General features: G+C 48.4%; 2 protein-coding genes across 3 annotated transcripts; both read right to left on the reverse strand.

Annotated features, from left to right (window-relative positions):
* Positions 1-3,701: 3,701 nt before the first annotated feature.
* Positions 3,702-14,424, reverse strand: tm9sf4 (transmembrane 9 superfamily protein member 4). The gene is made up of 18 exons (XM_047034413.1): positions 14,324-14,424; positions 12,969-13,076; positions 12,734-12,833; positions 12,427-12,583; positions 11,714-11,873; positions 10,967-11,090; positions 10,738-10,856; positions 9,794-9,905; positions 9,604-9,674; positions 9,370-9,502; positions 9,074-9,155; positions 7,252-7,327; positions 7,052-7,135; positions 5,767-5,942; positions 5,600-5,663; positions 5,241-5,360; positions 5,074-5,163; positions 3,702-4,548 (listed from the first exon to the last, which is right to left on the reverse strand). The coding sequence occupies exons 1-18, from the start codon at positions 14,339-14,341 to the stop codon at positions 4,399-4,401; spliced, it is 1,944 nt and encodes a 647-aa protein (XP_046890369.1). The 5' UTR covers positions 14,342-14,424; the 3' UTR covers positions 3,702-4,398.
* Positions 14,425-14,871: 447 nt separating this feature from the next.
* On the reverse strand, positions 14,872-25,487 carry hck (HCK proto-oncogene, Src family tyrosine kinase). 2 transcript variants are annotated; one of them, XM_047033324.1, is made up of 13 exons: positions 25,190-25,487; positions 22,806-22,941; positions 22,011-22,047; positions 21,804-21,900; positions 21,611-21,706; positions 21,113-21,216; positions 20,690-20,839; positions 19,603-19,755; positions 19,194-19,376; positions 18,892-18,968; positions 16,842-16,995; positions 16,018-16,149; positions 14,872-15,745 (listed from the first exon to the last, which is right to left on the reverse strand). In XM_047033324.1, the coding sequence occupies exons 2-13, from the start codon at positions 22,929-22,931 to the stop codon at positions 15,543-15,545; spliced, it is 1,512 nt and encodes a 503-aa protein (XP_046889280.1). In that variant the 5' UTR covers positions 22,932-22,941; positions 25,190-25,487; the 3' UTR covers positions 14,872-15,542. The 2 variants fall into 2 exon arrangements, with proteins under 2 accessions (XP_046889280.1, XP_046889279.1); XM_047033323.1 differs by having other exon boundaries at positions 22,806-22,938; positions 25,190-25,484.
* Positions 25,488-27,201: the final 1,714 nt, after the last annotated feature.

The following is a 27,201-nucleotide window of genomic DNA, read 5'->3' on the forward strand; positions in this document are numbered from 1 at the left end:
TGCTAGCAAGTCTGTCTGCTAGCATGCTAGCTATTTAAACAGACCCCCTCATGACAGTCATTGGTTAAACAAAGGCACACAAATGTCCCATGGCTCTTCTTTCATTGGCTCCTTGCATAGACCTGGCGTGTGTGTGTGCATGATTACGACATCAATCCTGATTGAAACACAACAACAGGATCTACTGATGTCGCAAAAGCTCCTTCACACAAGTGTCAAGCAAATGGTCACTAGACCTTGGTCTGCACCTATAATCTTTGTCACACAGTATCTCCTTAACTAACCAAACCACCCCTCTTCTTAGTCCTCAGCCCCAAGATAAGGGTCTTGTATGTTTACCCAGAGTTCAGATTTGGGGGTAGGCCTCTCTTTGCACCCAAGGAATACTGAACACAGAATCATTCTTACACAGGATAACAGTTACAGTGCCCTCCAAAAGTATTGGAACAGTGAGGCCAATTCCTTTATTTTTGCTGTAGACTGAAAACATTTGGGCTTGACATCAAACGATGAATGTGAAACCAGAGATCAACGTTTCAGCTTTTATTTCCAGGTATTTACATCAGGATCTGATGCACAAATTAGAAAATATCACCTTTTTGTTCGAACCCACCCATTTGTCACGTGAGCAAAAGTATTGGAACATATGACTGACAGGTGTGTTTTGTTGCCCAGGTGTGTCCTATTACATACATTATTCAATCAATAAATACCACTGAATGTCTACACTCAGGTTCAGATTGGGTAAGATAGGTTTTGTCTATGCAGACTGTATTCAGAGGTGAAAACAACATGAAAACCGGAGCGCTGTCTTTGGGTGAAAAACAAGCAATTGTGAGTCTTAGAGAAGATGGAAAATCAATCAGAGCCATTGCAGAAACATTGGCCATAGCCAGTACAACCATTTGGAATGTCCTGAAGAAGAAAAAAACTACTGGTGTACTAAGTAACAGACGTCGAACAGGTAGACCAAGGAAAACATCAGCAGTTGATGACAGAAACATTGTGAGAGCTGTAAAGAAAGACCCTAAAACAACTGTTAGTGAGATCAGCAACAACCTCCAGATGGCAGGAGTGAAGGTATCACTATCTACTGTTCGCAGAAGACTTCATGAACAAAAGTACAAGGGCTACACCAGAAGATGCAAACCACTCATTAGCAAGAAGAATAGGAAGGCCAGGCTGGAATTTGCCAAAAAGTACAGAGATGAACCTCAAAAATTCTGGGACAAAGTTTTATGGACTGATGAGACAAAGATTAACTTTTACCAAAGTGATGGAAAGGCTAAAGTTTGGAGAAAGAAAGGAACTGCTCATGATCCCAAACACACAAGCTCATCTGTGAAACACGGTGGAGGTAATGTCATGGCTTGGGCTTGCATGGCTTCTTCTAGGACGGGCTCATTAATCTTCATTGAGGATGTAACACATGATGGCAGCAGCAAAATGAACTCGGAAGTCTACAGAAACATTTTGTCTGCCAATTTAAGGAAAGATGCAACCAAACTGATTGGCAGAGCCTTCATCATGCAGCAAGATAACGACCCAAAACACACTGCCAAAACAACAAAGGAGTTCATCAGGGGCAAGAAATGGAAGGTATTAGACTGGCCAAGTCAATCTCCAGACTTAAACCCTATAGAGCATGCATTTTACCTGCTTAAGAGGAGACTGAAGGGAGGAACCCCACAAAACAAACAACAACTGAAAGAGGCTGCAGTGAAAGCCTGGGAAAGCATCAAAAAGGAAGAATGCAAAAGTTTGGTGACGTCAATGGGTCACAGACTTGCTGCAGTTATTGAAAGCAAAGGATTTGCAACTAAATATTAAGTCTTATTCACTTAAATATGTTTTAAGTATATCTGTTCCAATACTTTTGCTCACATGACAAATGGGTGGATTCAAACAAAATGTGATATTTTCTTAGTTGTGCATCAGATCCTGATGTAAATACCTGGAAATAAAAGCTGAAACGTTGATCTCTGGTCTCACGTTCATTATTTGATGTCAAGCCCAAATGTTTTCAGTCTACAGCAAAAATAAAGGAATTTGCCTCACTGTTCCAATACTTTTGGAGGGCACTGTACATCTTTAACTTTTCAAACAAACCCTGCCCAGTACATCCCTGCCCAGTGGAACCCTGCCCAGTGGAACCCTGCCCAGTGGAACCCTGCCCAGTGCTACCCTGCCCAGTGGAACCCAGCCCAGTGGAACCCTGCCCAGTGCTACCCTCCCCAGTGGAACCCTGCCAAGTGCTACCCTGCCCAGTGCTACCCTGCCCAGTGGAACCCTGCCAAGTGGAACCCTGCCCAGTGGAACCCTGCCCAGTGGAACCCTCCCCAGTGGAACTCTGCCCAGGGGATACACATCTCTCTTATTATCTCTTTATGAACATGTCTTTAGACTTCTACATGTTGACATCTTAATATGAGCTGGGAGATGGTGTTAGTTTCAGGTGATGTGTAAAAGCAGATTAGCTGGAAGAGTTGAGGAAATGTATCACAGGAAATTTAGAAGAGATATAGATGATAGAAGCTGCTGTTTCCATCCTCGGCCCTCAGCCCACTGAGAGAGATGGTTCCTGTCCTGATGCTGGTGGTCATGTTTTGGAGCACAGGTAGAGGCTCTGTTGTATCTGTACAGTGTAGGATACAGTACAAACATAGATTACTATATTTAATACTGTCCTATACTGGTATAGACCTGAATTAGTGCCAACTTATGTTATGTTGATCAAAATGTATTACGGTTCTCTGTTAAATTGTCTTACCACGACAAACATTGAAACATTGACTTCATAATAGAAGTCCTTAAATGTACAATAGTTGAGATAGTTGTCATAATTGTAGGCCTAATTCACCATAGCCAGCCCCTTTGAAAGCAGCTGAATATCGGTTGTAAAAGCGAATTCGCTTTAAAATAACGAAACTGAATTTTCCTATTTTCCTTACAATCCTTAGTTTCATTTAATTGCTAATGCCTTTGTTAATCACCTAAATTCAATCGCGGTAACCTACTGCTCTCCTTGGATTATGAAGAGGACATCTGCAAGATACAGTGTTATGAAGAGGACATCTGCAAGATAGGAACTTTGCAGAGCGCCAGGTTCTGTCTCTCATCGTGGGAAACTAAACCCATTCTAGTTTGTACGCGCACACACACACAGATTCCTGTCATTATTAGACAGATAGTACTGTCTATACTGGTCCAGACTCATATAAATGTATATTAAAATTGTGCTTGGGTAGAGTTGGAGTTGTGCTTGGGTAGAGTTGGAGTTGTGCTTGGGTAGAGTTGGAGTTGTGCTTGGGTAGAGTTGGAGTTGTGCTTGGGTAGAGATGGAGTTGTGCTTGGGTAGAGTTGGAGTTGGGTATAGAATCCTGGCTCGAGCTTGAAGGTGCATTTTTTCAACGTGATCAAAACTGTAGCAACTTGTTAAAGGAGCAGCGATGAGAACCTGACACAGTCATGGAGTCACCACAGGACAGAACCTGACACAGTCATGGAGTCACCACAGGACACAGAACCTGACACAGTCATGGAGTCACCACAGGAGACAGAACCTGACACAGTCATGGAGTCACCACAGGACAGAACCTGACACAGTCATGGAGTCACCACAGGACAGAACCTGACACAGTCATGGAGTCACCACAGGAGACAGAACCTGACAGTCATGAAGTCACCACAGGAGACAGCAGTAAAAAATAACAGAACATTTTAATATCATTTCATGGTACAATGTAGAACTCCTCAGGCATAACTTCCATGAGCTCAACCTCTGACACTGCATCCAAAACCTGACCCTTCACCTTTACACTGGTCATAAACATCATCCAAAAGATTCAGTTAGGAAACAGAGAGAGAGAGAAAGGAGATACAGACAGAAATACAGGACAAGAAAGATTTTGTGCAAAATAATTAAAACATCTTCAGGGGTCAGAGTTCATGTCTGCTGGAGGAGAAGCCTCCTCTGGTCCAACTCCACAAGCAGGCACACACACACACACACACACACACATATTACACAGTAACACACACACACACACACTAACACACTTTGGCCCGCGTGGTGTTGGAGGGAAGAGGCTGATAGTGATCTGAGCCTCTGTCCCTGCTGATGGGAGGAGGGAGAGAGAAGGAGGGAGGGATGCAAGGAGAGATGGACGTTGAAAGAAAGATGGAGAGAGAAAGAGAGAGGAACCAGAGGCACCACCCTCTAGCAGTTCTCTCTCATGGCCAGCAGGAGGTGCTGTTGCACCAGAACCACACCTTAAGCTTTCCACACACACGCGCACACACACAGACACACACGTCAGTGCTTGCTGGACAATAAAGAATACAAAATAAACCGAACATAAAATAAAAAATAAAAAAACTTAAATACAGCTGACAGAGTCAGTCAATCTTGACGGCGGCGTAGATGCGGCGGATGAACAGGTAGGCTGCATAGAAGCCCATGGTGCCTGTCAGCAGCCAGAAGGACAGCACCATCAGGGCCGTGTAGCCCAGGTACAGCAGGGAGGGGACCACCTCCACTATGTCCAGCTGGGGAGCACACACACACACACATATATATATATATACACACACACACACACATATATATATATATACACACACACACACACACACATATATACACACACACATATATATATATATATACACACACACACACACACACACACATATATATATATATATATACACACACACACATATACACACACACACATATACACGCACACACACACATATACACACACATACACATATATATACACACAGACACATATACACACACACACACACACACACATATATATATATACACACACAGACACACATATATATATACACACACACACACACACACACACACATATATATATATATATACACACACACATATATATATATACACACAGACACATATACACACACACACATATATACACACAGACACACACAGATTAAACACTGGTTTATGAAACTATTACACACGTGTAGTGTGTGTGTGGGGTTTCTTCATAAGAGGCAGGTGTTCTGAGAGCAGGAGCTATTGTTTACCTTGTTGACAAAGTAGAAGACAGCGTAAACAAGGACGTAGAAGGCGGAGCCTCCCGATACCAGGAATGTTCTCCACCACCACCGGTAATCCTGGAACAGCAGACACTATGTACACACCATGTACACAACACATACAGTGTGTGAGTGTGTGTGGAGTGTGTGTGTACCTCAGCGCAGAGCTGGAAGTAGACCATGACGATGCTGATCTGGGAGCAGGACACCACCAGGATGATGAACACCAGAAACAGGAACCCAAACAGGTAGTAGAACTGGTTCTCCCAGATGGCCTGCAGGGGGCGACCACACAACCTTTAACCCAAAAACATAACCTGAAACCTGTCATCTGTAATCTACGCCTAACCCGAGCTCCTAATCTTAACCCCAAAACTAGTCCTCACTCTTAAGGCCAACCCTAGATGTCCTTCTAACCCTAAAACCCAGTAAACCTTGGAAGAGGAGGAGAGGAAGAGAGGGAGAGGAAGAGGAGGAGAGGAAGATGAGGGGAAGGCAGCAGGGTGGTGCTCACACTGAAGATGAAGAACAGCTCTATGAACATGGCTCCGAAGGGTAGGATCCCTGCCATCAGGATTCTGCAGAGCAAACACAGCATGGTGATTGGTTAGGCTTCCAAAGGGCTGCATGGTGATTGGCTGAGCCCCTTGAAAGCAGCGTGGTGAAGGGCTGATGACTCACCCCACAAACTTGTTCATGTACCAGCGCTGCTCTGGGACCTGTCGAGGGATCTGATTGGTCCGTACAGGGTTGTCATAGGGTTGCTTGCGGAAGCCGAAGTAGTATCCCAGATAGACAAGAGGCATGGAGATCCCGAACCACATACACAGCAGGGCCAGCATGGTGGTGAAGGGAACCTGGGACACACACACACACACACACACAGGCACAACCAGGCACACACACACACAGGCACACACACACACAGGCATTATACCCTGACCTGGCACTGAGACTGGAGAAGTTTGACATGGACTCAGTCATCCTCACTAAGCTTTACAGATGCATTATAGGGAGCATATGCTGACTGACTGCATCACAGTGTGGTATGGGAGCTGCACAGACAGGGACCGCAAGGCCCTATGAAGTGTGGTCCGTTCTGCTGAGTTCATCATCGGCAGGAAGCTCCCTGCCCCACAGGACACCAACCACACACGTTGCCTCAGGAAAGCTGGCAGGATCTTAAGAGACTGTTACCGCCCATCCTTCAGTCTTTACACCAGTTGCCTTCTCACAGGTGCTACCAAAGCATTCGGTCTTGCTCACGCAGACTGGACTAAAGTGTGTTTGCAAGGGCCATCAGGCTTCTGAATGGACATTGGTGTGCGTGAGGTGTGATGCGTGTTCCCCTAACCTCAACACCTAACGTCAACACCTAACGTCAACACCTAACCTCAACACCTAACCTCAACACCTAACCTCAACACCTAACCTGAGCCCTACGTCTAAGCCTGTGTGAGAGGAGTGTGTTTCCCCTCGCCTCAAAACCTAACCTCCGTCTAACCCTAACCCTCAACACCTAACCTCCGTCTAACCCTAACCCTCAACACCTAACCTCCGTCTAACCCTAACCCTCAACACCTAACCTCCGTCTAACCCTAACCCTCAACACCTAACCTGAGCCCTACGTCTAAGCCTGTGTGAGAGGAGTGTGTTTCCCCTCGCCTCAACACCTAACCTCCGTCTAACCCTAACCCTCAACACCTAACCTCCGTCTAACCCTAACCCTCAACACCTAACCTCCGTCTAACCCTAACCCTCAACACCTAACCTCCGTCTAACCCTAACCCTCAACACCTAACCTCCGTCTAACCCTAACCCTCAACACCTAACCTCCGTCTAACCCTAACCCTCAACACCTAACCTCCGTCTAACCCTAACCCTCAACACCTAACCTCCGTCTAACCCTAACCCTCAACACCTAACCTCCGTCTAACCCTCTAGCACTTGAAGTTGTTCAGCTCACCGCTCCAGAGGAATGCTCTCCCCAGATGAAACAGTTGAGAATGAAGCAGATTCCAAATACTACTGCAGGATACAGGGTTGCCGTCTGGAACACACACACAACATGGTAAGGTGGAGGGGTCAGAGGTCAGGGTAGAGGGGTCACAGGTCAAAGTAGAGGGTGGTCAGGGTAGAGGGGTCAGTGTTTGTTTCTGTACTCACACAAAAAGCTCCTTTCCTCCAGCGATGGCCCTTCAACGTGCGGTACAGCCTCCCAGCGAAGTAGCCCCCAAACACCCTGCACACACACACACACAATTACCCACCAAGTACCAGCAGACACACTATAAGCTCTTCCAGACCAGATGGTTCTGAGTGTTTAACTCTCTACAGAGGCTAGGTTACTGTGTGTGTGTGTGTGTGTGAGGTAGGGCTGATACATGTATTCGTACCAAACCGTACCGTACGGGCGTCATGGTTCGGTGCATGAAGTTACACAGAGAATACACGGTATAAAAATAAATACAACTTGCTTGCAAATTAATAACTGTAATGCGGAACTACCATTAGATACGCGTGTTCTTTAAGGACACCTAATCTCTAGCTCTGAAGCTCTGATTGCCGCCGTAGTGAGTCAGAGATAGCTAGTGTAGCCGGTGTTACACTAGCAGCACTAAGGACGAGTATGGCAAATGGTGGCGACCCACGAGAGATAGAGGACCCGCCGCCCTTTTTAAGATTGCAAGTTTGGGAAAACTTCGGTTTCCCATTCAGTTCCAGTAGTACAGGTGAGAGAGTGGTGGATAAGACAAGCACTGTGTGTCGGCATTGTTCAGCAGTTGTAGGCAGTGACGTGCAGTCTGGGTAGGTAAGGTAGGCACTGCTTACCATGCCAAAATTCAGACGTACATTTTTTTATGAAATCATTTTATTAAATAAACTTTTATTTGTATTTTTACAGTTTGTTCTTGTGATTTATATATGCAATATGTGTGTTATTCCAATTGTTTAGACTTTACGATGACAAATGTAGCAGTTACGCATAATCAAATACAAAAAATCGTAGAATAAGGAGTGCTTTTACTGTCCATTCATTGCGGACGACAAGCGAAAAACTCACTTGCGCACTTCGATCCTGTATTCTTCAACATGTATGTTGAAAAGCACAACTCTTCTGTGCTTTTGCACGTAAATATGTTATGCCAGTAATCACCTACGTTACGTATGAAACAGGGACCAATTAAAATATTACTGGACATTTGCGCAGCTAACGTCATTACACTGTCTACTTTGTAAAGCGTAATCCCCACAAAATTCAAGTCAAACTGACAGCAGCGGTGTCTGCCGATATCAGAGTTTAGGAATTTCTCCAAGCTCAATTTTATTTTAAAAATTAGGTAATTAGGTAATCTGGCTTTCATAATTCAGTGCCTAGCCTCTTACTGACATCACCGCACGTCACTGGTTGTAGGGTATGTGAGTGGAAATACATCTAACATGCTAACACACATAACACATCTAACATGCTAACACACATAACACATCTAACATGCTAACACACATAACACATCTAACATGCTAACACACATAACACATCTAACATGCTAACACACATAACACATCTAACATGCTAACACACAACACATCTAACATGCTAACACACATAACACATCTAACATGCTATAGGGTTGCTCTAACACACATAACACATCTGCCGTGTGCTAAGTGACTACAAATATCCAACGCCATCACCAAGGTGTGCCAATCACTGGAATGAGACTAAAACAAAACTGTCCAACTTCTCCTCCCTACAGTGCTTAACCAGCCTTTAGATACACATACAAACAGGTCCCAAAAAATCACTGACGCAATCGGAATTGACATGTCATCTTCAATGTGCCCGTATTCACTCATAGAGCATCCTGGTTTGTTTTGCTTTTCCCTCCGTTGTACCGAACCGTGATGTCTGATCCGCGGTATGAACCGAGCCGTGACTTCAGTGTACCGTTCCACCCCCAGTGTGAGGAGTGCATTATCTACTCACCCCATGAACATGAACAGGAAACAGGAAGTGGTCATCAAAGCCCCTCTGCTGGACGGAGACAACATTCCCAACATCGCCACGACTACAGATGGACACAAACGCGAGCGCGCACACACACAGAATTGGAATCAACACATGGCTGGAGGTAGCAGGCGTGAGACAGTGTGTGTGAGGTGAGTGTGTGAGTGAGGTGTGTGAGGTGTGTGTGTGAGGTGAGTGTGTGAGTAAAGTGTGTGTGTGAGTAAAGTGTGTGTGTGTGTGTGAGGTGTGTGTGTGAGGTGTGTGTGAGGTCTCACAGATGACGATGAGGATCATGCAGAACAGCTGGATGCCAGACCCCAGCAGAGAGCTGAGCACCATGGGATAGCGTGGGGGGCGGAACACGTCTCCATGGACGTTCTTCCAGCCAGACTCCTCCATGGTGTCCTCCTGAACACACACACACTTTAGAACAGCCCTCACGGTGTGTGTGTGTGTGTGTGTGTGTGTGGGGGGGGGGTGTTGTGTGTGTGTGTGGTGTGTGTTCTTACTATGTCGTCCTCTCTGTTGTAGTTGGCGATGTCCTTCCTCAAGGTTCTGATGATGATCATACTAAGGATCCCTGGGCGCGCACACACACACACACACACACACACACACACACACACACACAGGTGATTCTAACAGTGATCCAAGGCTCAAGTGAGTATGGAACACACACCACACTCACACAGTGCCTACCGGAGAGGAAGAACACCACCACTACAGAGTTGACGATGGAGAACCAGTGGATCTGAACATCACTCATGGTGAGGTAGGTGTCCCAGCGAGAAGCCCACTTTACCTGACTCTCCTGGGGACACACATACACACAGATGAAGGACACATGCTAACTAATACATGGACATACCAGTGTTTCCCACAGATTAGAAATCTAATTGTGGCGGGGAGGGGTGGGGGTTGTCAGACCGGGGGGGGGTTAATAATTCGTTACACAGTTAATTTGTTAATAATTTGTTACATTAAATATTAATCCAAAATGATTCACACCTTCACAAATTAACAACAACTAACATTTCATTTGTGCATTATGCATGTAGCAACGCTAGTGCTAAACAACTATTTAACTGGTCGGCTCCATGACGCCGGGTAAGTAGCTAGCTCTTGAGACTTCTCACCAAAAGAACGAAGGGGAAACTTTGAGTACTGCAAGTTGCTCTGGATAAGAGCGTCTGCTAAATGACTAAATGTGAGTAAGGTACCTAGCGAAAAGTAGCCTCAACTTTCCTCGACTTTTAGCTACGGCACTAATGCTGAAGGCTCGCTGATATAGCTGTCGGTCTTACTAGAACGGCATATGAATGCATTGTTGCTAGCGTGTTCTGACGTTGTGACTGTGTGCATATGTGAGAAAGACGCATGAGTGACAGAGAGACGGAGGGAGGGCAGGGGAAAGGAAATGCAGCTGAACGAATACGCTGCGTGTTTTAACCTAAATAGCGATAAAAAAAATGTTTTACGAAACGCAATGTGTGGCGGCCGGTGTTGAATCTGTGGCGCACCGCCACAAATTAGTCTATGAGTGGGAAACACTGGACATACACAAGCATTAATTAACTATTACACACACACACAGCATATATCAATTCAAACACACAAACGCACAGGACATGCCCCCTCCTTACCTCCCAGTGGACGGAGTAGGTGAAAAGGACATGGTTCTCCTGGGAGGGGTCTATCTCCTGGGGGGCGGAGCCACCGGCCTCCGGAAGAGTACACGCCCCCTTTCCATCAGCCTTCAGGTCTAAACACAGGAAGTCAGGATGAACACATAGGATGTCAGGATGAAAACACAGGAAGTGGATGATAGATGCCCACCTACCTTCCACCTTCACGCTCTGAAGAACCACCTACCTTCCACCTTCACGCTTTGAGGAACCACCTCAAAGCGCACCACGCGGTAGTTATGATCTTCTTCCTCCTCCAGCTTCTCCTTGTGGAAGTAGAGGATGAAGGAAAGGTGGTTGTGGAGGTAGAACTGGAGGGGATAAGGAGAGGCGGTAGAGAAGGTAAGATAAAGGAGCTACAGTACTAGCCAGCTCCAGATCTGATCTCCAGCAGCAGGTTAGGCTCCTCCTAGGTTCAACATATCAAGGATGAGACAACAGCATCATCACAACACAGGAGGGTTCCAAGGCTGTCTGATCCATACCTAGTCTGTCCGGTCCATACCTAGTCTGTCCGGTCCATACCTAGTCTGTCTGGTCCATATCTAGTCTGTCTGGTCCATACCTAGTCTGTCTGGTCCATACCTAGTCTGTCTGGTCCATACCTAGTCTGTCTGGTCCATACCTAGTCTGTTTAGTCGTTATCTTGTCTGTCTGGTCCATACCTAGTCTGTCTGGTCCATACCTAGTCTGTCCGGTCCATACCTAGTCTGTCCGGTCCATACCTAGTCTGTTTAGTCCATATCTTGTCTGTCCGGTCCATACCTAGTCTGTCCGGTCCATACCTAGTCTGTCCGGTCCATACCTAGTCTGTCCGGTCCATACCTAGTCTGTCTGGTCCATACCTAGTCTGTCCGGTCCATACCTAGTCTGTCCGGTCCATGCCTAGTCTGTCTGGTCCATACCTAGTCTGTGCGGTTTGTCTGGTCCGTACCTTGCCGTTGTCAGAGAATCCCAGTCTATAGCCGTGTTCAAACTGAACATCTTTGACCGCGTCCTTCCTGTGCTCCTCCTCCAGCCCGCCGGCCCCGCCCCCCCCCTCTCTGCTGGGGTAGAACTCCAGACGCGTGGCCACCGGAAGGTTGTCTGCAATCCTGGTGTGTGTGGTTTGTGTGTGTGTGTTTAAACAGGGATTCAATAATGTACTGATTTACTGGTAAAACTGGGAGAGAGGAGAGGTAGGGGGAAAAGGAGCAAGACTAGGAGGAGCAGGGAGGAGGAGCAAGATTAGGAGGAGGAGCACTAGGAGGAGCAGGACTAGGAGGAGCAGGACTAGGAGGAGGAGCAGGACTAGGAGGAGGAGCAGGACTAGGAGGAGCAGGACTAGGAGGAGGAGCAGGACTAGGAGGAGGAGCAGGACTAGGAGGAGGAGCAGGACTAGGAGGAGCAGGACTAGGAGGAGCAGGACTAGGAGGAGCAGGACTAGGAGGAGCAGGGAGGAGGAGCAGGACTAGGAGGAGCAGGACTAGGAGGAGCAGGGAGGAGGAGCAGGACTAGGAGGAGCAGGACTAGGAGGAGCAGGACTAGGAGGAGCAGAACTAGGAGGAGCAGGACTAGGAGGAGCAGGACTAGGAGGAGCAGGACTAGGAGGAGCAGGACTAGGAGGAGCAGGACTAGGAGGAGCAGGACTAGGAGGAGCAGGCTTACAGGTGGATGTAGTACTCCTCCTGGATGCGCTCGGCCACCAGCTTGCTCTGCATCAGGCTCAGCGTGAACCTGGAGCACACCTCCTCACACTTTCTGTCCTGATTCATCAGCACAGAGTAGGGCGTGTTCACGATGCGGTCCCCTCGCAGTACCTCCCCTGCACGCACACACACACACACACACACATTAACACATGGAACAACAGACACACACATTAGATCTCTTGTAGTAGTTCAATCTATGGCAGCCATACCAGGGCTTTTGCACGTCCATTACACATACACACACACACCCCAGATGCACTTACCCAGGTTCTCAGCCTTGTAGACCACCTTGGCAGGCTGACAGAAGGGCAGAGAGTAGTACTCATAGGGCAGTTGGGTCCTAGAGCTGGTCAGCTTCACAGCCTGAGGGGGGGGCAGCACAGACTGAGATCAGCAGCTCTCTGGGTTCCACTCAGCCTAGTTACACTTGAATACGTCCCACACAGACGTGTCTATGCAGGTGTGACCACGCTGCAAACTCGGCCTACGTTCCGCTACCTTGATTTCCACAGCGCTGCCCTGGTGGAAGTTCATGGGGGCGACGCCAGGCACGTAGAAGGTCTGGGCCACCGGAAACACACATACAAGGAGCAGGCCCCATGTCTCCTGAGACGCGAACACACACAGACACACAAGGCACAAAGACACACACAAGTGTAATCGAGTTGAATTGGTTAAACTCACTCCTTGGTATAAATGCCCACCCGTGCCATGGAGGAGCTAGCTGTTGGCCGGCATAGCTAAAGCAGTCTTTATAAACAGTCCCGTTTACAAGTCAAAGGGTCCCCAGTCGAAATCCTAACTGCCACAGACTTGCCAGGGAAAGCCTGTGTTTACCGAATCTTTTGTCCTTATGATATCCGCGCACTGCGCCAGCACACAGGTGTCAGTGCTACGCTGGAGAAGGCTTTAAAGGCAACTTCAGCGAGACAAATATGAGAAGGATTTCAACTGTATACTCTGACGGTGGTTTACTAGCTAGATTCGCATGCTATGACATGTTTATTGATAGTTATTAACAACGTCAATTCTTCCCGTGAGCGATCTCTGCTGTGGCACGGGTTTAAAACGAAGACTGTTAGAAGCTAGTTTACTACGTAAAGACGGTGGTTTTAGCACGTTTGTTAGCTAGCTTGCTAGTTGGTGTTTGTCTGCTAAGAAAAGTGAAAGCGAAATGGCTGGCTAGTTTTGTGCAACTTGGCTCTGATAAGTACTAATGAGAACCTAGATTGTATTACTAATCTTTTTAACTGTTAACCTTCTAATGTGCCCACGATTTGTAGGTATCTAGTACCTACACAAACGCGGAAATGGATTTGGAAGAGCAGGCTAGCTAGACTTGCGACGTGTACAGATACGTTAGCATAGCTAGCTAACAAGCAAGTTAGTCAGCCATACTGGGTTAGCCAGAAATGAATGCCAGCTAGCTAGTTACTAGTCAGCAGAATTAACGCTAAAATGAAGCACATTTAGTTTATGACAACATGGGGAAACGCGGATGCTCAGTGTGAACTAAATGGTCGATGGTACTAGACTGGCAAGCCACATGCTCACATCGTCTTTAAACGCTATGCGCTAGCCTGCCAACTATGTAGCGTGATGATATCTTCTCAAGCTGAAACAGCTGGGAACTGGCTAACGACGTTAGCTCTTTACGGTAGCTAGAGCATCGTTAACTGCCTATTATCGTCACCAGAAACAGAGAGACATGCAATTAAAGCACCTCTTCTTTATTGTACTTGATAACATGTACGTATTTTGTGACATTTACGTGACACAAAAGTCACATTAATGTGTAAAAAGGCAAATCGAGTATGGTTTACATGACCACAGTTTCATTATGTTGCACCTACCATAGCAGCGGCTGCCATCTTGAATACACGTGTACAGGGTTGCCAGTTCGTTCAAGTACTTCCTCTCAGAACCGGTATGTCAACACATCAGATCAATGTGTTGCTCTGGTATTTTAAGTTGTTGTTGGTCTAAGGTCGTACTGCCTTTTTCTTCTGAACTTTAAGCAAAGATTTACGCTGATTCGATAAAGAACCCTTGAGCCTTGTATCGAGTGAAACTTACCTGGCAACCACGTCTCAGTAATATCATTAATCGTCCGTTATATATTTATTTATTTACTAATACATTTGTGATTAAATCTGCCCATATGTTCTGAGTTATTTGTGACCGCTATATTCAATTAATGGACGAATCGCAGGCATTCTGAGATGATAGTTGTATAGAGTTATACAGGGTGAAATGCCAATTAGAAAACATCACCAGCACTCCGCTGTCGGACGGAATCTTTACCCAAACGTTGACCAGACTTTTTATAAAACCTGAGAGCCCTGAATAACACAAGCGTCATAACCAGTGTCGCTTACTTAAGCACAGAAACATATTTGTGAACCTTTAATATATTTATTCTGTATTTTATTCACTGTAATTAGTTCTCATATACAGCATCTTTAAAAAAAATTGTGTTTGCGTAAAAAAGCATTATTACACATGGAATAAAAGCAACCAATAGCAAACGTTCCCCCATCCCGTCCTCCAGTTATACAGTTGAAGCTGTCCTCTCTTCGGTACACACACTTCTCAGATATAGTAGAACAACAACAGTGCTTTGCATAGTTTCTATTAAAGACTCAAAAAGGGACATCACAGTTTTACAGCCTTCAGACACACGGATAAAGAAATGATAAAGCTCATTAAATATCAGCTCCAGTATATAGTATTCAACCGTATTACAGACGTAGAGATCTCCTAAAGATCCCTTAAGATGATAGAGGAACCTTCTGCTTAAAGATCACTACAAACAGTCTCCTTACAGACCCAAGTGCCCAGGATACAATCAGGTAAAAAAAAACGGAATGCTTTTTGAAAGAGTGTGATGGTGCAAAGGTTGAAAGTCACAAACAGGTCAAAGGTGAGCATGGCCAGGCAGGGGATCTATAGGTTATAAATAAGAGTTATCACAGTCTACTAGGATCAATCACACTGCTTCAATCATACCCAACAGACTGTCTACTGTGTGTGCAGAGTGTGTGTGTGTGTGCAGAGTGTGTGTGTGTGTCTCTACGGCTGCTGCTGGTACTGGCTCTCGGTGGCGGTGTAGAAGTCTTCTAGAACACTCTGCAGGTACTCAAAGGTGGGCCGTTCCTCAGGCTTGTTCTTCCAGCACTCCAGCATGATGTCATACAGCTCCTCAGGGCAGGTGGGGCTGCGCTGCATGCGGTAGCCTCGCTCCAGAGAGCGGATCACCTCAGGGTTCGTCATGCCTGGAGGAGAGGGGGGTGTTAGTGACTGTGACCTGGGTAGGGTGTGTGTGTGACCTGGGTAGGGTGTGTGTGTGACCTGGGTAGGGTGTGTGTGTGTGACCTGGGTAGGGTGTGTGTGTGTGTGACCTGGGTAGGGTGTGTGTGTGTGACCTGGGTAGGGTGTGTGTGTGTGTGACCTGGGTAGGGTGTGTGTGTGTGTGTGTGACCTGGGTAGGGTGTGTGACCTGGGTAGGGTGTGTGTGTGACCTGGGTAGGGTGTGTGTGTGTGTGACCTGGGTAGGGTGTGCGTCCGTAGCCGATGATCTCCATCAGCAGGATCCCAAACGACCACACGTCCGACTTGATGGTGAAGGAGCCAAAGTTGATGGCCTCAGGGGCGGTCCACTTGATGGGGAACTTAGCTCCTGAGTGTGTGGTGGGGTGTGTGTATGTGTGATGGTGTGAGGACAGAGACTTGTTAGGGTCACAGTGGTCTTTGACCCTGTAGACTGCAGAGCTTCTCTATTTATGAACGTTAGATTCAGCAGGTGTGTAGAGCAGGTGTGTACAGCAGGTGTGTACAGCAGGTGTGTACAGCAGGTGTGTAGAGCAGGTGTGTACAGCAGGTGTGTACAGCAGGTGTGTACAGCAGGTGTGTACAGAAGGTGTGTACAGCAGGTGTGTAGAGCAGGTGTGTACAGCAGGTGTGTAGAGCAGGTGTGTACAGCAGGTGTGTACAGCAGGTGTGTAGAGCAGGTGTGTACAGAAGGTGTGTACAGCAGGTGTGTACAGAAGGTGTGTACAGCAGGTGTGTAGAGCAGGTGTGTACAGCAGGTGTGTACAGCAGGTGTGTACAGCAGGTGTGTAGAGCAGGTGTGTACAGAAGGTGTGTACAGCAGGTGTGTACAGCAGGTGTGTAGAGCAGGTGTGTAGAGCAGGTGTGTACAGAAGGTGTGTACAGCAGGTGTGTACAGCAGGTGTGTACAGCAGGTGTGTAGAGCAGGTGTGTACAGCAGGTGTGTACAGCAGGTGTGTACAGCAGGTGTGTAGAGCATGTGTGTACAGCAGGTGTGTACAGCAGGTGTGTACAGCAGGTGTGTACAGCATGTGCTCTCACCTTCTCTGGCGGTGTACTCGTTGTCCTCGATTATGCGGGCCAAGCCGAAGTCAGCAATCTTGCACACCAGAGCCTTGTTCACCAGGATGTTTGCGGCCCGCAGGTCCCTGTGGATGTAGTTCCTCTGCTCGATGTACGCCATGCCCTCCGCGATCTGCAACCAGGAAGAGAGGTTAGACCATGCCCTCCGCGATCTGCAACCAGGAAGAGAGGTTAGACCACGCCCTCCGCGATCTGCAACCAGGAAGAGAGGTTAGACCACGCCCTCCACGATCTGCAACCAGGAAGAGAGGTTAGACCACGCCCTCCGCGATCTGCAACCAGGAAGAGAGGTTAGACCACGCCCTCCGCGATCTGCAAACAGGAAGAGAGGTTAGACCATGCCCTCCGCGATCTGCAACCAGGAAGAGAGGTTAGACCACGCCCTCCGCGATCTGCAACCAGGAAGAGAGGTTAGACCACGCCCTCCACGATCTGCAACCAGGAAGAGAGGTTAGACCACGCCCTCCGCGATCTGCAACCAGGAAGAGAGGTTAGACCATGCCCTCCACGATCTGCAACCAGGAAGAGAGGTTAGACCACGCCCTCCGCGATCTGCAACCAGGAAGAGAGGTTAGACCACGCCCTCCACGATCTGCAACCAGGAAGAGAGGTTAGACCACGCCCCTAGCGATCTGCAACCAGAAAGAGAGGTTAGACCACGCCCTCCACGATCTGCAACCAGGAAGAGAGGTTAGACCATGCCCTCCGCGATCTGCAACCAGGAAGAGAGGTTAGACCACGTCCTCCGCAATCTGCAACCAGGAAGAGAGATTAGACCACGCCCCTATTTTTTCTCTTTCCCATCTCAGCCCTGACCACGGACACACAATGAGAGGTCTCTTCCTGACTTCCCCTTATCAACCAGTTCCTCCTCACACCTGATGACTCGCACACACACAGACACACACACTCACACACACACACACACACACACAGACACAGACACACAGACACTCACACACATGTAGAAATGCAGACACCACAGCCCTCGCTATGCAAACACACCTGGGGGAGGGTAGAGGGTGGGACTCACTTCCTACATGACAACCATAGAGGAAGGGCAACTGAGCACATGCAGGCACGCACATAAACATGCATGTACATACACTCAGACACACACATAAACATGCATGTACACACACTCAGACACACATGTAAACATGCATACACACACACGCAGACACACACATAAACACACAACATTTTCATGCTGAAAGTGATTTGAATATGTAATTGCAGCCAATAAGGGAAGTCTGAGAGAGAGAAGAACAAAAATACTACACCAGCAACGTCCTAATCCTCGCAGGGATAGCAAAAGTACCTGCTTTAATGTCTGGGTCTGGGTCAGTGTGGGTCTGGGTCTGGCCTGGTCTAAAGTGTGTCTGTGTCTGGGTCAGTGTGGGTCTGGGTCAGTGTGGGTCTGGGTCTGGTCTGGTCTGAAGTGTGTCTGTGTCTGGTCTAAAGTGTGTCTGTGTCTGGTCTAAAGTGTGTCTTTGTCTGGTCTAAAGTGTGTGTGTGTCCGGACTGGGTCTGGGTCTTAAGTGGGTCTGAAGTGCGTCTGGGTCTACGCCTGGTCTGGGCCTGGTCTGGGTCTGGTCTGGGTCTGGGTCTGGGTCTGGGTCTGGGTCTGGGTCTGGGTCTGGGTCTGGGTCTGGGTCTGGGCCTGGTCTGTGTCTGGGTCTGGGTCTGGTCTGGGCCTGGTCTGGTCTGCGTCTGGTCTGGGTCTGGTCTGCGTCTGGGCCTGGTCTGGGTCTGGGTCTGGGTCTGGGTCTGGGTCTGGGTCTGGGTCTGGGTCTGGGTCTGGGTCTGGGTCTGGGTCTGGGCCTGGTCTGGTCTGGTCTGCGTCTGGGTCTGGGTCTGGGTCTGGGTCTGGTCTGCGTCTGGTCTGGTCTGGTCTGGGCCTGGTCTGGGTCTGGGTCTGGGTCTGGGTCTGGGTCTGGGTCTGGGTCTGGGTCTGGTCTGGTCTGGTCTGGGCCTGGTCTGGGTCTGGGTCTGGGCCTGGTCTCACCTGGGCTGAGAAGTCGATGAGTTTGGGAAGCTGGACACGGTTGCCCTCGTCACTCTTCAAGAAGTCCAATAAACTGCCTACAAATACACACAAACTGCATTTTCATGTATGAACTCTACTGTGCACACAAACTACTGTGCACACAAACTCTACTGCATTCACAAACTACTGTGCACACAAACTCTACTGTACACACAAACTCTACTGTGCAAACAAACTACTGCACACACAAACTCTACTGTACACACAAACTCTACTGCACACACAAACCCTACTGCACACACAAACACTACTGCACACACCTTTCTCCATATACTCGGTGATGATGTATATAGGCTCTTCGCAGGTGACCACGGCGTTGAGGCGCACCAGCTTGTCGTGCTGCAGGGTCTTCATCAGGTTGGCCTCGGCCAGGAAGGCTTCGGGGGACATGGTCCCTGGCTTCATGGTCTTCACTGCCACCTTGGCGTGCTTGTTGTAGGTAGCTGGAGGCACAGAGCACTACGTAACCCACAATGCATTTACTCCTGGTGCTTTAGTTATGTTTGTTGGGGATGGGTTCTTTCAAATAGATATAATGTAATATATTACATTATCCAAGAGAAATTATTGTCCATGACAGAAGTACTCAACTGCAGTATTCCATAGCAAAGTGTAACAAAAATCCATCCTCTTAAAGTTCAACATCAGTTTAATTGATGTGTGACCTACCCATCCAGACCTCTCCAAACTGCCCGGCCCCCAGGCGGCGCTCCAGCTTCAGGGAGTCCCGGGGGATCTCCCAGGCGTCCTTCTCCCATGGCTTCTGGGGCTTGGGGCTCAGACAGGGGCTGGTCAGGGCCTGGCACAGCCCATCACCCTGCTCTGGAGCACACACACACAGTAGACTAGCAGACAGCCTGCAGACAGACTGGGTGTTGAGAGCGTGATGGTCTGAAGCAGGAAGTGGTCACCCAGACAGGAAGCTGTGTGCTCGCTGTCTCAGCGCCCTGCACTCGTCTGTTAGACCCAACGCTCGCTCTCTTCTGTCTCAGACTGAGCGAGGGGCCGGGGTGACCTGGTCAGTGCTGCTTCAGTGCTGGTTAGAGATGACTTATCCAGCCAGATCATTAATGTAAAAAATGCTAAATGCAAAGTATGTTTCCTGTTGGGTTAGTTAGTAACTTCTATGAAAGGGGGGGAGGGTGACAGATGTTAGCAAAGTCACAGGTGTCATGGTGTCTCTCGCCAGTCTCTCTTCCTCCATCCCAGGAGGGAGTCAGGTGGCTTAGCGGTTAGGGGATCGGGCTAGTAATCTGTAGGTTGTCAGTTCGATTCCCAGCTGGGACACATGATGTTGTATCCTTGGACAAGGCACTTCACCCTACTTGCCTCAGGGAGAATGTCCCTGTACTTACTCTCGCTCTGGATAAAAGCGGCTGCTGAATGACTAAATGTAAATCCCCCTGCCCCAGTCCCTAGCCCCTGCCCCAACCTTACACCCCCTCTCTGGGGTTTGAACCAAGGTCCTCAGACACACCTCCATCACTGCCCTTCTGAAATGTGATGGCGCAGGTGGACAGTTTTTATACTGAGGGGTGAGTTTAACCAGTAACACAGAGATGGGACTCACTCTGACCAAGTAACCATGGTAACAGGGGTGTAGTTCACTCTTGTTGTGGGCAACCAGGTAACCATGGTAACTCACTATTGTAGCAGTCGGCCAGGTAACCATAGTAACTCACTCTTGAAGCGGGCAACCAGTTAACCATGGCAACTCAATCTTGTAGCGGGCATCCAGGTAACCATGGTAACTCACTCTTGTAGTGGGCGACCAGGTCCTGCAGGGTGCTGAAGGTAATGCGGGGGGAGATGTAGACACCTCCGTTGTCCAGCGAGCGGATCTTGTAGTGCTTCACTGTGTCTCCTGACTGGACGTCACTGTCCCTCACAGACAGAGAGTAGCTTCCTACAGGACACAGCACACGTGGAGGTGTGTGTGAGTGAGCATTTAGGGGTGAGTGTTTGTGTGTATGTGAGTGTTTAAGTGTGTGTGTGTGTTTAAGTGTGTATAGTGTGTTTAAGTGTGTGTGAGTGTTTAAGTGTGTATAGGTGAGTGTTTAAGTGTGTATATGTGAGTGTTTAAGTGTGTGTGTGTGTGTGTTTAAGTGTGTATAGTGTGTTTAAGTGTGTGTGAGTGTTTAAGTGTGTATATGTGAGTGTTGAAGTGTGTGTGTCTCACCCGGTGTGGTTTCGCTGTCTCGGATCATGAAGGATCCTGTTTTGTTCCCTGAAGCCAGCAGCTGTCTCTCTGCATCCTTCCTGCTCACGCCCTTAAAGAACCACCTAACAGAGGACAACCAATCAGAGAGACAGGACAATCTGACCCACAGAACAACCAATCAGAGAGACAGGACAATCTGACCCGCAGAACAACCAATCAGAGAGACAGGACAATCTGACCCACAGAACAACCAATCAGAGAGACAGGACAATCTGACACACAGAACAACCAATCAGAGAGACAGGACAATCTGACACACAGAACAACCAATCAGAGAGACAGGACAATTGCCTGACAGACAGGAAAACCAATCAGAAATACCAGACAGACAGAAGTATTGGACATCTCGACTGACCAACCAAAGAACAGGCTAATGTCCTGAGTAGGACTATGAGCTAACAGAGCGAGAGGAGCTAACAAAGTTAGCTAGCAGAGTTATCTCATAACGCCTCTTACTCCTCAGTCTCCAGGGTGTCTTTGGCTACGTAGTTACTGGGGATGTATCCCTCCTGGCCTGTGGCCATGGCCATGGCTTTCCACCACTCCCCTGACCTGCACAGGGAGAGAGAGGGGGAGGGAGGGAGGCAGAGAGAGAGGTTCTAACCAGTCCTCTGCAGTGTCTCTGTAGCTGTGCTGTGTGAACACTCACTCCACCAAGATCTTCAGCTTGTCTCCCTTCTTGAAAGCCAGGTCTCCCTCGTTCACAGCCTCGTAGTCGTACAGGGCGATCACTGCGTTCTCTGGTCCTGGGGGCACAACAGCACATGGAGGCTAAGGTGTGGGACATCCGTGTGTGTGTGTGTGTATATGTCTGTGCGGGCATGTATGTATGTGTGCTATACTGTACATTCCTTACCGTCGGGACCAGAAAGGGGGTCGGAGGCCAGTCTGGTCTGTATGTGGAGAGAGAGATCAGACACAGAGCTCTAGAAACTTCATACACAGAATCTTCATATACTGTACATAATCTGACATCACACACAACATTTATAAATACTATGTATACTAAAAATAGACCAGAAAAACAGAACAGACAGACATAGCCTACGTACAAGCAAACAGACAGGCAGAAAGAGAGACAGAGACAGACAAGCAGACAGAGAGACAGAGAGACAGACAGAGAGAGAGAGAGAGAGAGAGAGAGAGAGAGAGAGACAGACAGAGAGAGAGAGAGACAGAGAGAGAGAAAGAGAGACAGAGAAAGAGAGACAGACAGAGAGAGAGACAGAGAGAGAGACAGAGAGAGAGAGAGAGAGAGAGAGAGAGAGAGAGAGAGAGAGAGAGAGAGAGAGAGAGAGAGAGAGAGAGAGAGAGAGAGAGAGAGAGACAGAAGGTACTTTAAGTTTTGACTGCAGGGTGTTTTCTGTGCTTGTGCCACTTCCTCTTCCTGCTGGAACATTGTGTTGTAACAGAAGACCAAGTGATCACTGTCCTGCTGCACTCATTCACTCTTTCTCTCTCTGTCTTCCTCCTTTCGTTCTGTCTCATGCTCCTCTTGCTCTCCTTCTCTATCTCTGTCTTTTTCACCCTTTCTCTCTCCTACTTTCTCTCTTGCTTATTCTCCCACTCTCTATCTCTTTCTCTTTTCCTACCCTCCACTCCACTTCTCTTTCTCTGTCTCTCCCCCCTTTTCCCCGTCTCCCCTCCTCACAGCCTTGGAGGTCCCTGTGGTGGGGTCCTTGACGTAGTGGGGGGGCTGCAGCCCCTTCCCAGCATCCTCACTGGCCTCCTGCTTCCCCAGAGACTCCTGCTCCCTCGTAGAACCGACACAGCCCATCCTGGATCTGCTGGGGAAGGGGGGGGGGAGATCAAGAAAATCAAGTATCAGAAGTGCATAATTGCACCAGTATCACGATGGTCAGATTTGAGGAACCATCTGGATTCCCACCCTCCCCCTGACCTGCACATCAGGACGAACAAAGATACTGTCACAGTAAGCTGCTAGCACACTACTGTCAACAACTTTGTATGAAAATATGGATCAAATGGAAATTAGTTTGTGTGCGCTTGTGTGTGTATGTTTGAGTAGAGTGTGTGGTGTGAAAGTATGAATGGGTGTGTTAGGGTGTGTGTGGGGTGTGTGTGTGTGGGGTGTGTGTGTGTGTCTTAACACATGATGAGTTACTGTTAAGCAGTAAGAGCCACACTTAGCAGGGCTGCGTTTTCCAAAAGCGTTGTAAGCCTAAGTTGATCGTAGAGTCCATCGTACGACGAATCCTAGTTTTACGGGCCGTTCTCAAAGACATCGTAGCTAAAGTGTCTCGTAAAAATTCATAGCTCTAGAAAGTGCATATATTAGCCTACTCCTTACGTGCACGTCAGAAATATCGATGGTTTTGTTTTTTGCTGGATCGTTGCTACGATCCATCGTTATCGGGAAACGCAGCCCTGTCCTGGCTGAACTCTGGACACTCCTGTCAGGTGTCAGGCCTGCAGCAGATGTGCAGACCAGGGTAACAGAGTCACCAGGGTAACAGAGTCACCAGGGTAACAGAGTCATGTCCAGCCAGGACACAGGAAGAGGCCCTGGGGAGACCAGGTGAGTTTACCAGCCTTGCCTCGTCCCCAAAAATAATGCTGTCTGGAGTTTGTGGAACATTAAAAAAACGGATTTATTTCCAGGTAAACTTGGTTCTTGCTGTTTGTATCTACAAGGTTCTTTAGCTTGCTGTCCCACATGGAAACCTGAAGAACGTTTTACTGTTCGGTACAATCTCTGCCATACTCAGGGCCGGCCCAACCCAATAAACAAAATGTACATTTGTTTAAGGCCCTGCAATTGGTTTGGGGCCCCCCCCAAAAAACATTGGTTATAAAAAGAAAGCCAATCAAAGGGCCCACACTATTTTTGTTTAGGGCCCCCCAAACCCCCCAGGGCCCCAAACCCACCAGGGCCCCAAACCACCCAGTGCCCCAAACCCCCCAGGGCCCCAAACCCCCCAGGGCCCCAAACCACCCAGTGCCCCAAACCACCCAGGGCCCCAAACCACCCAGTGCCCCAAACCACCCAGGGTCCTGGCCATAGTATCCCCAACCCACAACCAGCTGGTCAAACGTTTATCACGCAGACTAACCCTAAACCAGCCCTCTACTGACCCTTCTCTCTTTCTCTTTCGTTAACTCTCTTATTCCGTCTGTCATGGGCTGTTAAGTATCCACTCTCAGTTACAGGAAGTCCCAACTGGTCAGGGTAACTTGGTTTTAAAAGGTCAGTGACCAGATCTAACCACACGTCACCTGACATTGTCCATCTTCTTCCTGTATCTGCTCATGCTTCTGCATGTCTCTGTGTGTATGTGTATGTGTTTGTATGTGTGTGTATGTCTGTATGTGTGTGTGTGTATGTTTCTCCTCTCTAACACGCAGACTCCATGTCTCCAGGAACTGTTGTAATAAGTTTCGATTAACGAGTTATCTGTATCTGTTTCCCATGGACAGTCGAGGTGGAGCCTAAACGCAGGTTGCGGTGCTAGCCACGGCGCTTCGGGTGACCAGGGTGAAGTTTCACAGTGTACGGTGCTCTAAAGATGCCACGGGACAAGACCGGTGCGGAGGAAGTGAGTCGGAGCAGGACAGATGCTAATCAGAGACCTGCGCTCAGTTCGTTGAACTTTAAGTGCACAATTAAAGCCTTGTTGGGAAACGATAGGCCTACATTACTTAACAAACCAATTTAGTTATTTCATACTTTATTTCAACTATTCGACACATCCACAATACGTTGTAGCATCGCACGTTTGAAGTCATGTAAGGGACACGATATTCAGTTCCTCTTTGCAAAGTGAGAAAGGCTGCGTGTCTATTTTTGACCCAGAATAGAGCTCAACCAACTGATCGAAACATAACCTAATTTCAGATTTACGGGTCCGTGATTAATGCGCTCATTTTAAAAGGCTTAGGGTATGTGTTTTCAAGAAATAGACGTGTACAGTTAGTATAGCCTACTCGGTTAAAACGTTATCTTTTTAAATACACAGCTGCTTTTAAGAAGTATGAAAAGTAATTTTGTGCAGCGAATACATTTAAAGCGCTCACCTCGATTATGCAGGTTCCCTGAGGTCAACACCGTCTGATTGTCGGGGAGGAAAATCCTTGTTCTTCACCTTCCAAGCCCCATCCCTTAGACGATGCGGATAGAGCGATTGCGGACGGAGCGAGCGCACTTGTTGTACGAGGAAGTGACCCCCGCGCGCATCCGAGTTGTGCATGAGGAACTAAGTGTCCGTGTCATCAACCCTCACTCCGCCACGAGGGCTGGATCTGGACAGGCCTACGGCATCGGGTCACATAGCTTGTGTGGCTCCCTGGGCGAACCCACCCTCTTGATCGCCACTATTCGGATTATTATTATTCTTGTGTGTGGGCGCCCTGTGCCACCCCGGAAAGATGTCGCCCTAGGCGGCTGCCCATGTCGACCATAGTTAAGTCCGACCCTGAATAATCATAATCGTCACCCTCATCATCGCCATTGTTTTTAAACAACCACAACCACAGGCTGGATAAATTCACATGGAAAATCCTCCACCAGGATGAATTACCTCTCCTTCGGATTTGAAATGAGTGGATGAATGGACAGATAAACAGACAGATGGGTAGAGGTGGTGGACCAGAGGATCCAGCAGTGTCCCAGGGCGGATCTCTTTCCCTGGGCGGAGGGAGCAGGCTGGGCGGGGGGAATCCTCAGGCTCCGTAATCCTTCATCAGATGTCAGGATTAGACACCAGTTTCCTCTGACAGGGGAGGAGAATAACATAGAGGAGGAAAGGAGGAGGAGGGGGAGGGAGAGGAGGAGGAGGGAGAAAGGAGGGGAGATGAGAAGAGGGAGGGAGAGGTGGAGAGAGGAGGAGAGGTGTGTGTTCTGCCTGAGGGCTGTAGGTGCTCCTCTGTATGCAAACAAGGAGAATGAGGAACCCATGAGCACAACCATCCCTGCTGGTATGGCTGCTGTCTGAGTGTGTGTCTGAGTGTGTGTGAGTGTGTGTGTGAGCGTGTGTGTCTGAGTGTGTGTGTGAGCATGTGTGTCTGAGTGTGTGTGAGTGTGTGTGTGAGCGTGTGTGTCTGAGTGTGGGTGAGTGTGTGTGTGAGCGTGTGTCTGAGTGTGGGTGAGTGTGTGTGTGTGAGCGTGTGTGTCTGAGTGTGTGTGAGTGTGTGTGTGTGAGCGTGTGTGAGTATTGATCCAAAAGCTCAATGTAATTATTGTTTCTGCCATTAATGCTCTTTTCACACAACACTTCTTGCAGTGTTGTGTGATCTGCTGTGGGTGAGATGATGTGATGATGTCATCTCAGGGAGAAGTCCCAGGGTTCCCTGGAAGCTTGGTCGCCTTGGTAACAGTGAAGGGTACTTCCTGGTCCCGGTGGCTCCACCCATTGTCTAGTTTGCATCAACATGCCTGAGAGGACACACCATCCTCTCACGCACACACACCAGGCGCACACACACACCATCCTCTCACGCACACACACCATCCTCTCACACACACACACCATCCTCTCACACACACACACCATCCTCTCACGCACACACACCAGGCGCACACACACACACCATCCTCTCACACACACACACCATCCTCTCACGCACACACACCAGGCGCACACACACACACCATCCTCTCACGCACACACACCATCCTCTCACACACACACACCATCCTCTCACACACACACACCATCCTCTCACGCACACACACCAGGCGCACACACACACACCATCCTCTCACGCACACACACCATCCTCTCACGCACACACACCATCCTCTCACACACACACACCATCCTCTCACGCACACACACCAGGCGCACACACACACACCATCCTCTCACACACACACACCAGGCGCACACACACACCATCCTCTCACGCACACACACCAGGCGCACACACACACCATCCTCTCACGCACACACACCAGGCGCACACACACACCAGGCGCACACACACACCAGGCGCGCGCACACACACACACACCACTACTACTACTACTACTACTAGAGCAGCAGATCAATCAGTTCAAGTTATTTATGTACTTATACATACTATAACAT

Source organism: Hypomesus transpacificus, chromosome 14 (genome assembly GCF_021917145.1).
Source record: "Hypomesus transpacificus isolate Combined female chromosome 14, fHypTra1, whole genome shotgun sequence".
In the NCBI taxonomy this organism is placed as follows: Eukaryota; Metazoa; Chordata; class Actinopteri; order Osmeriformes; family Osmeridae; genus Hypomesus; species Hypomesus transpacificus.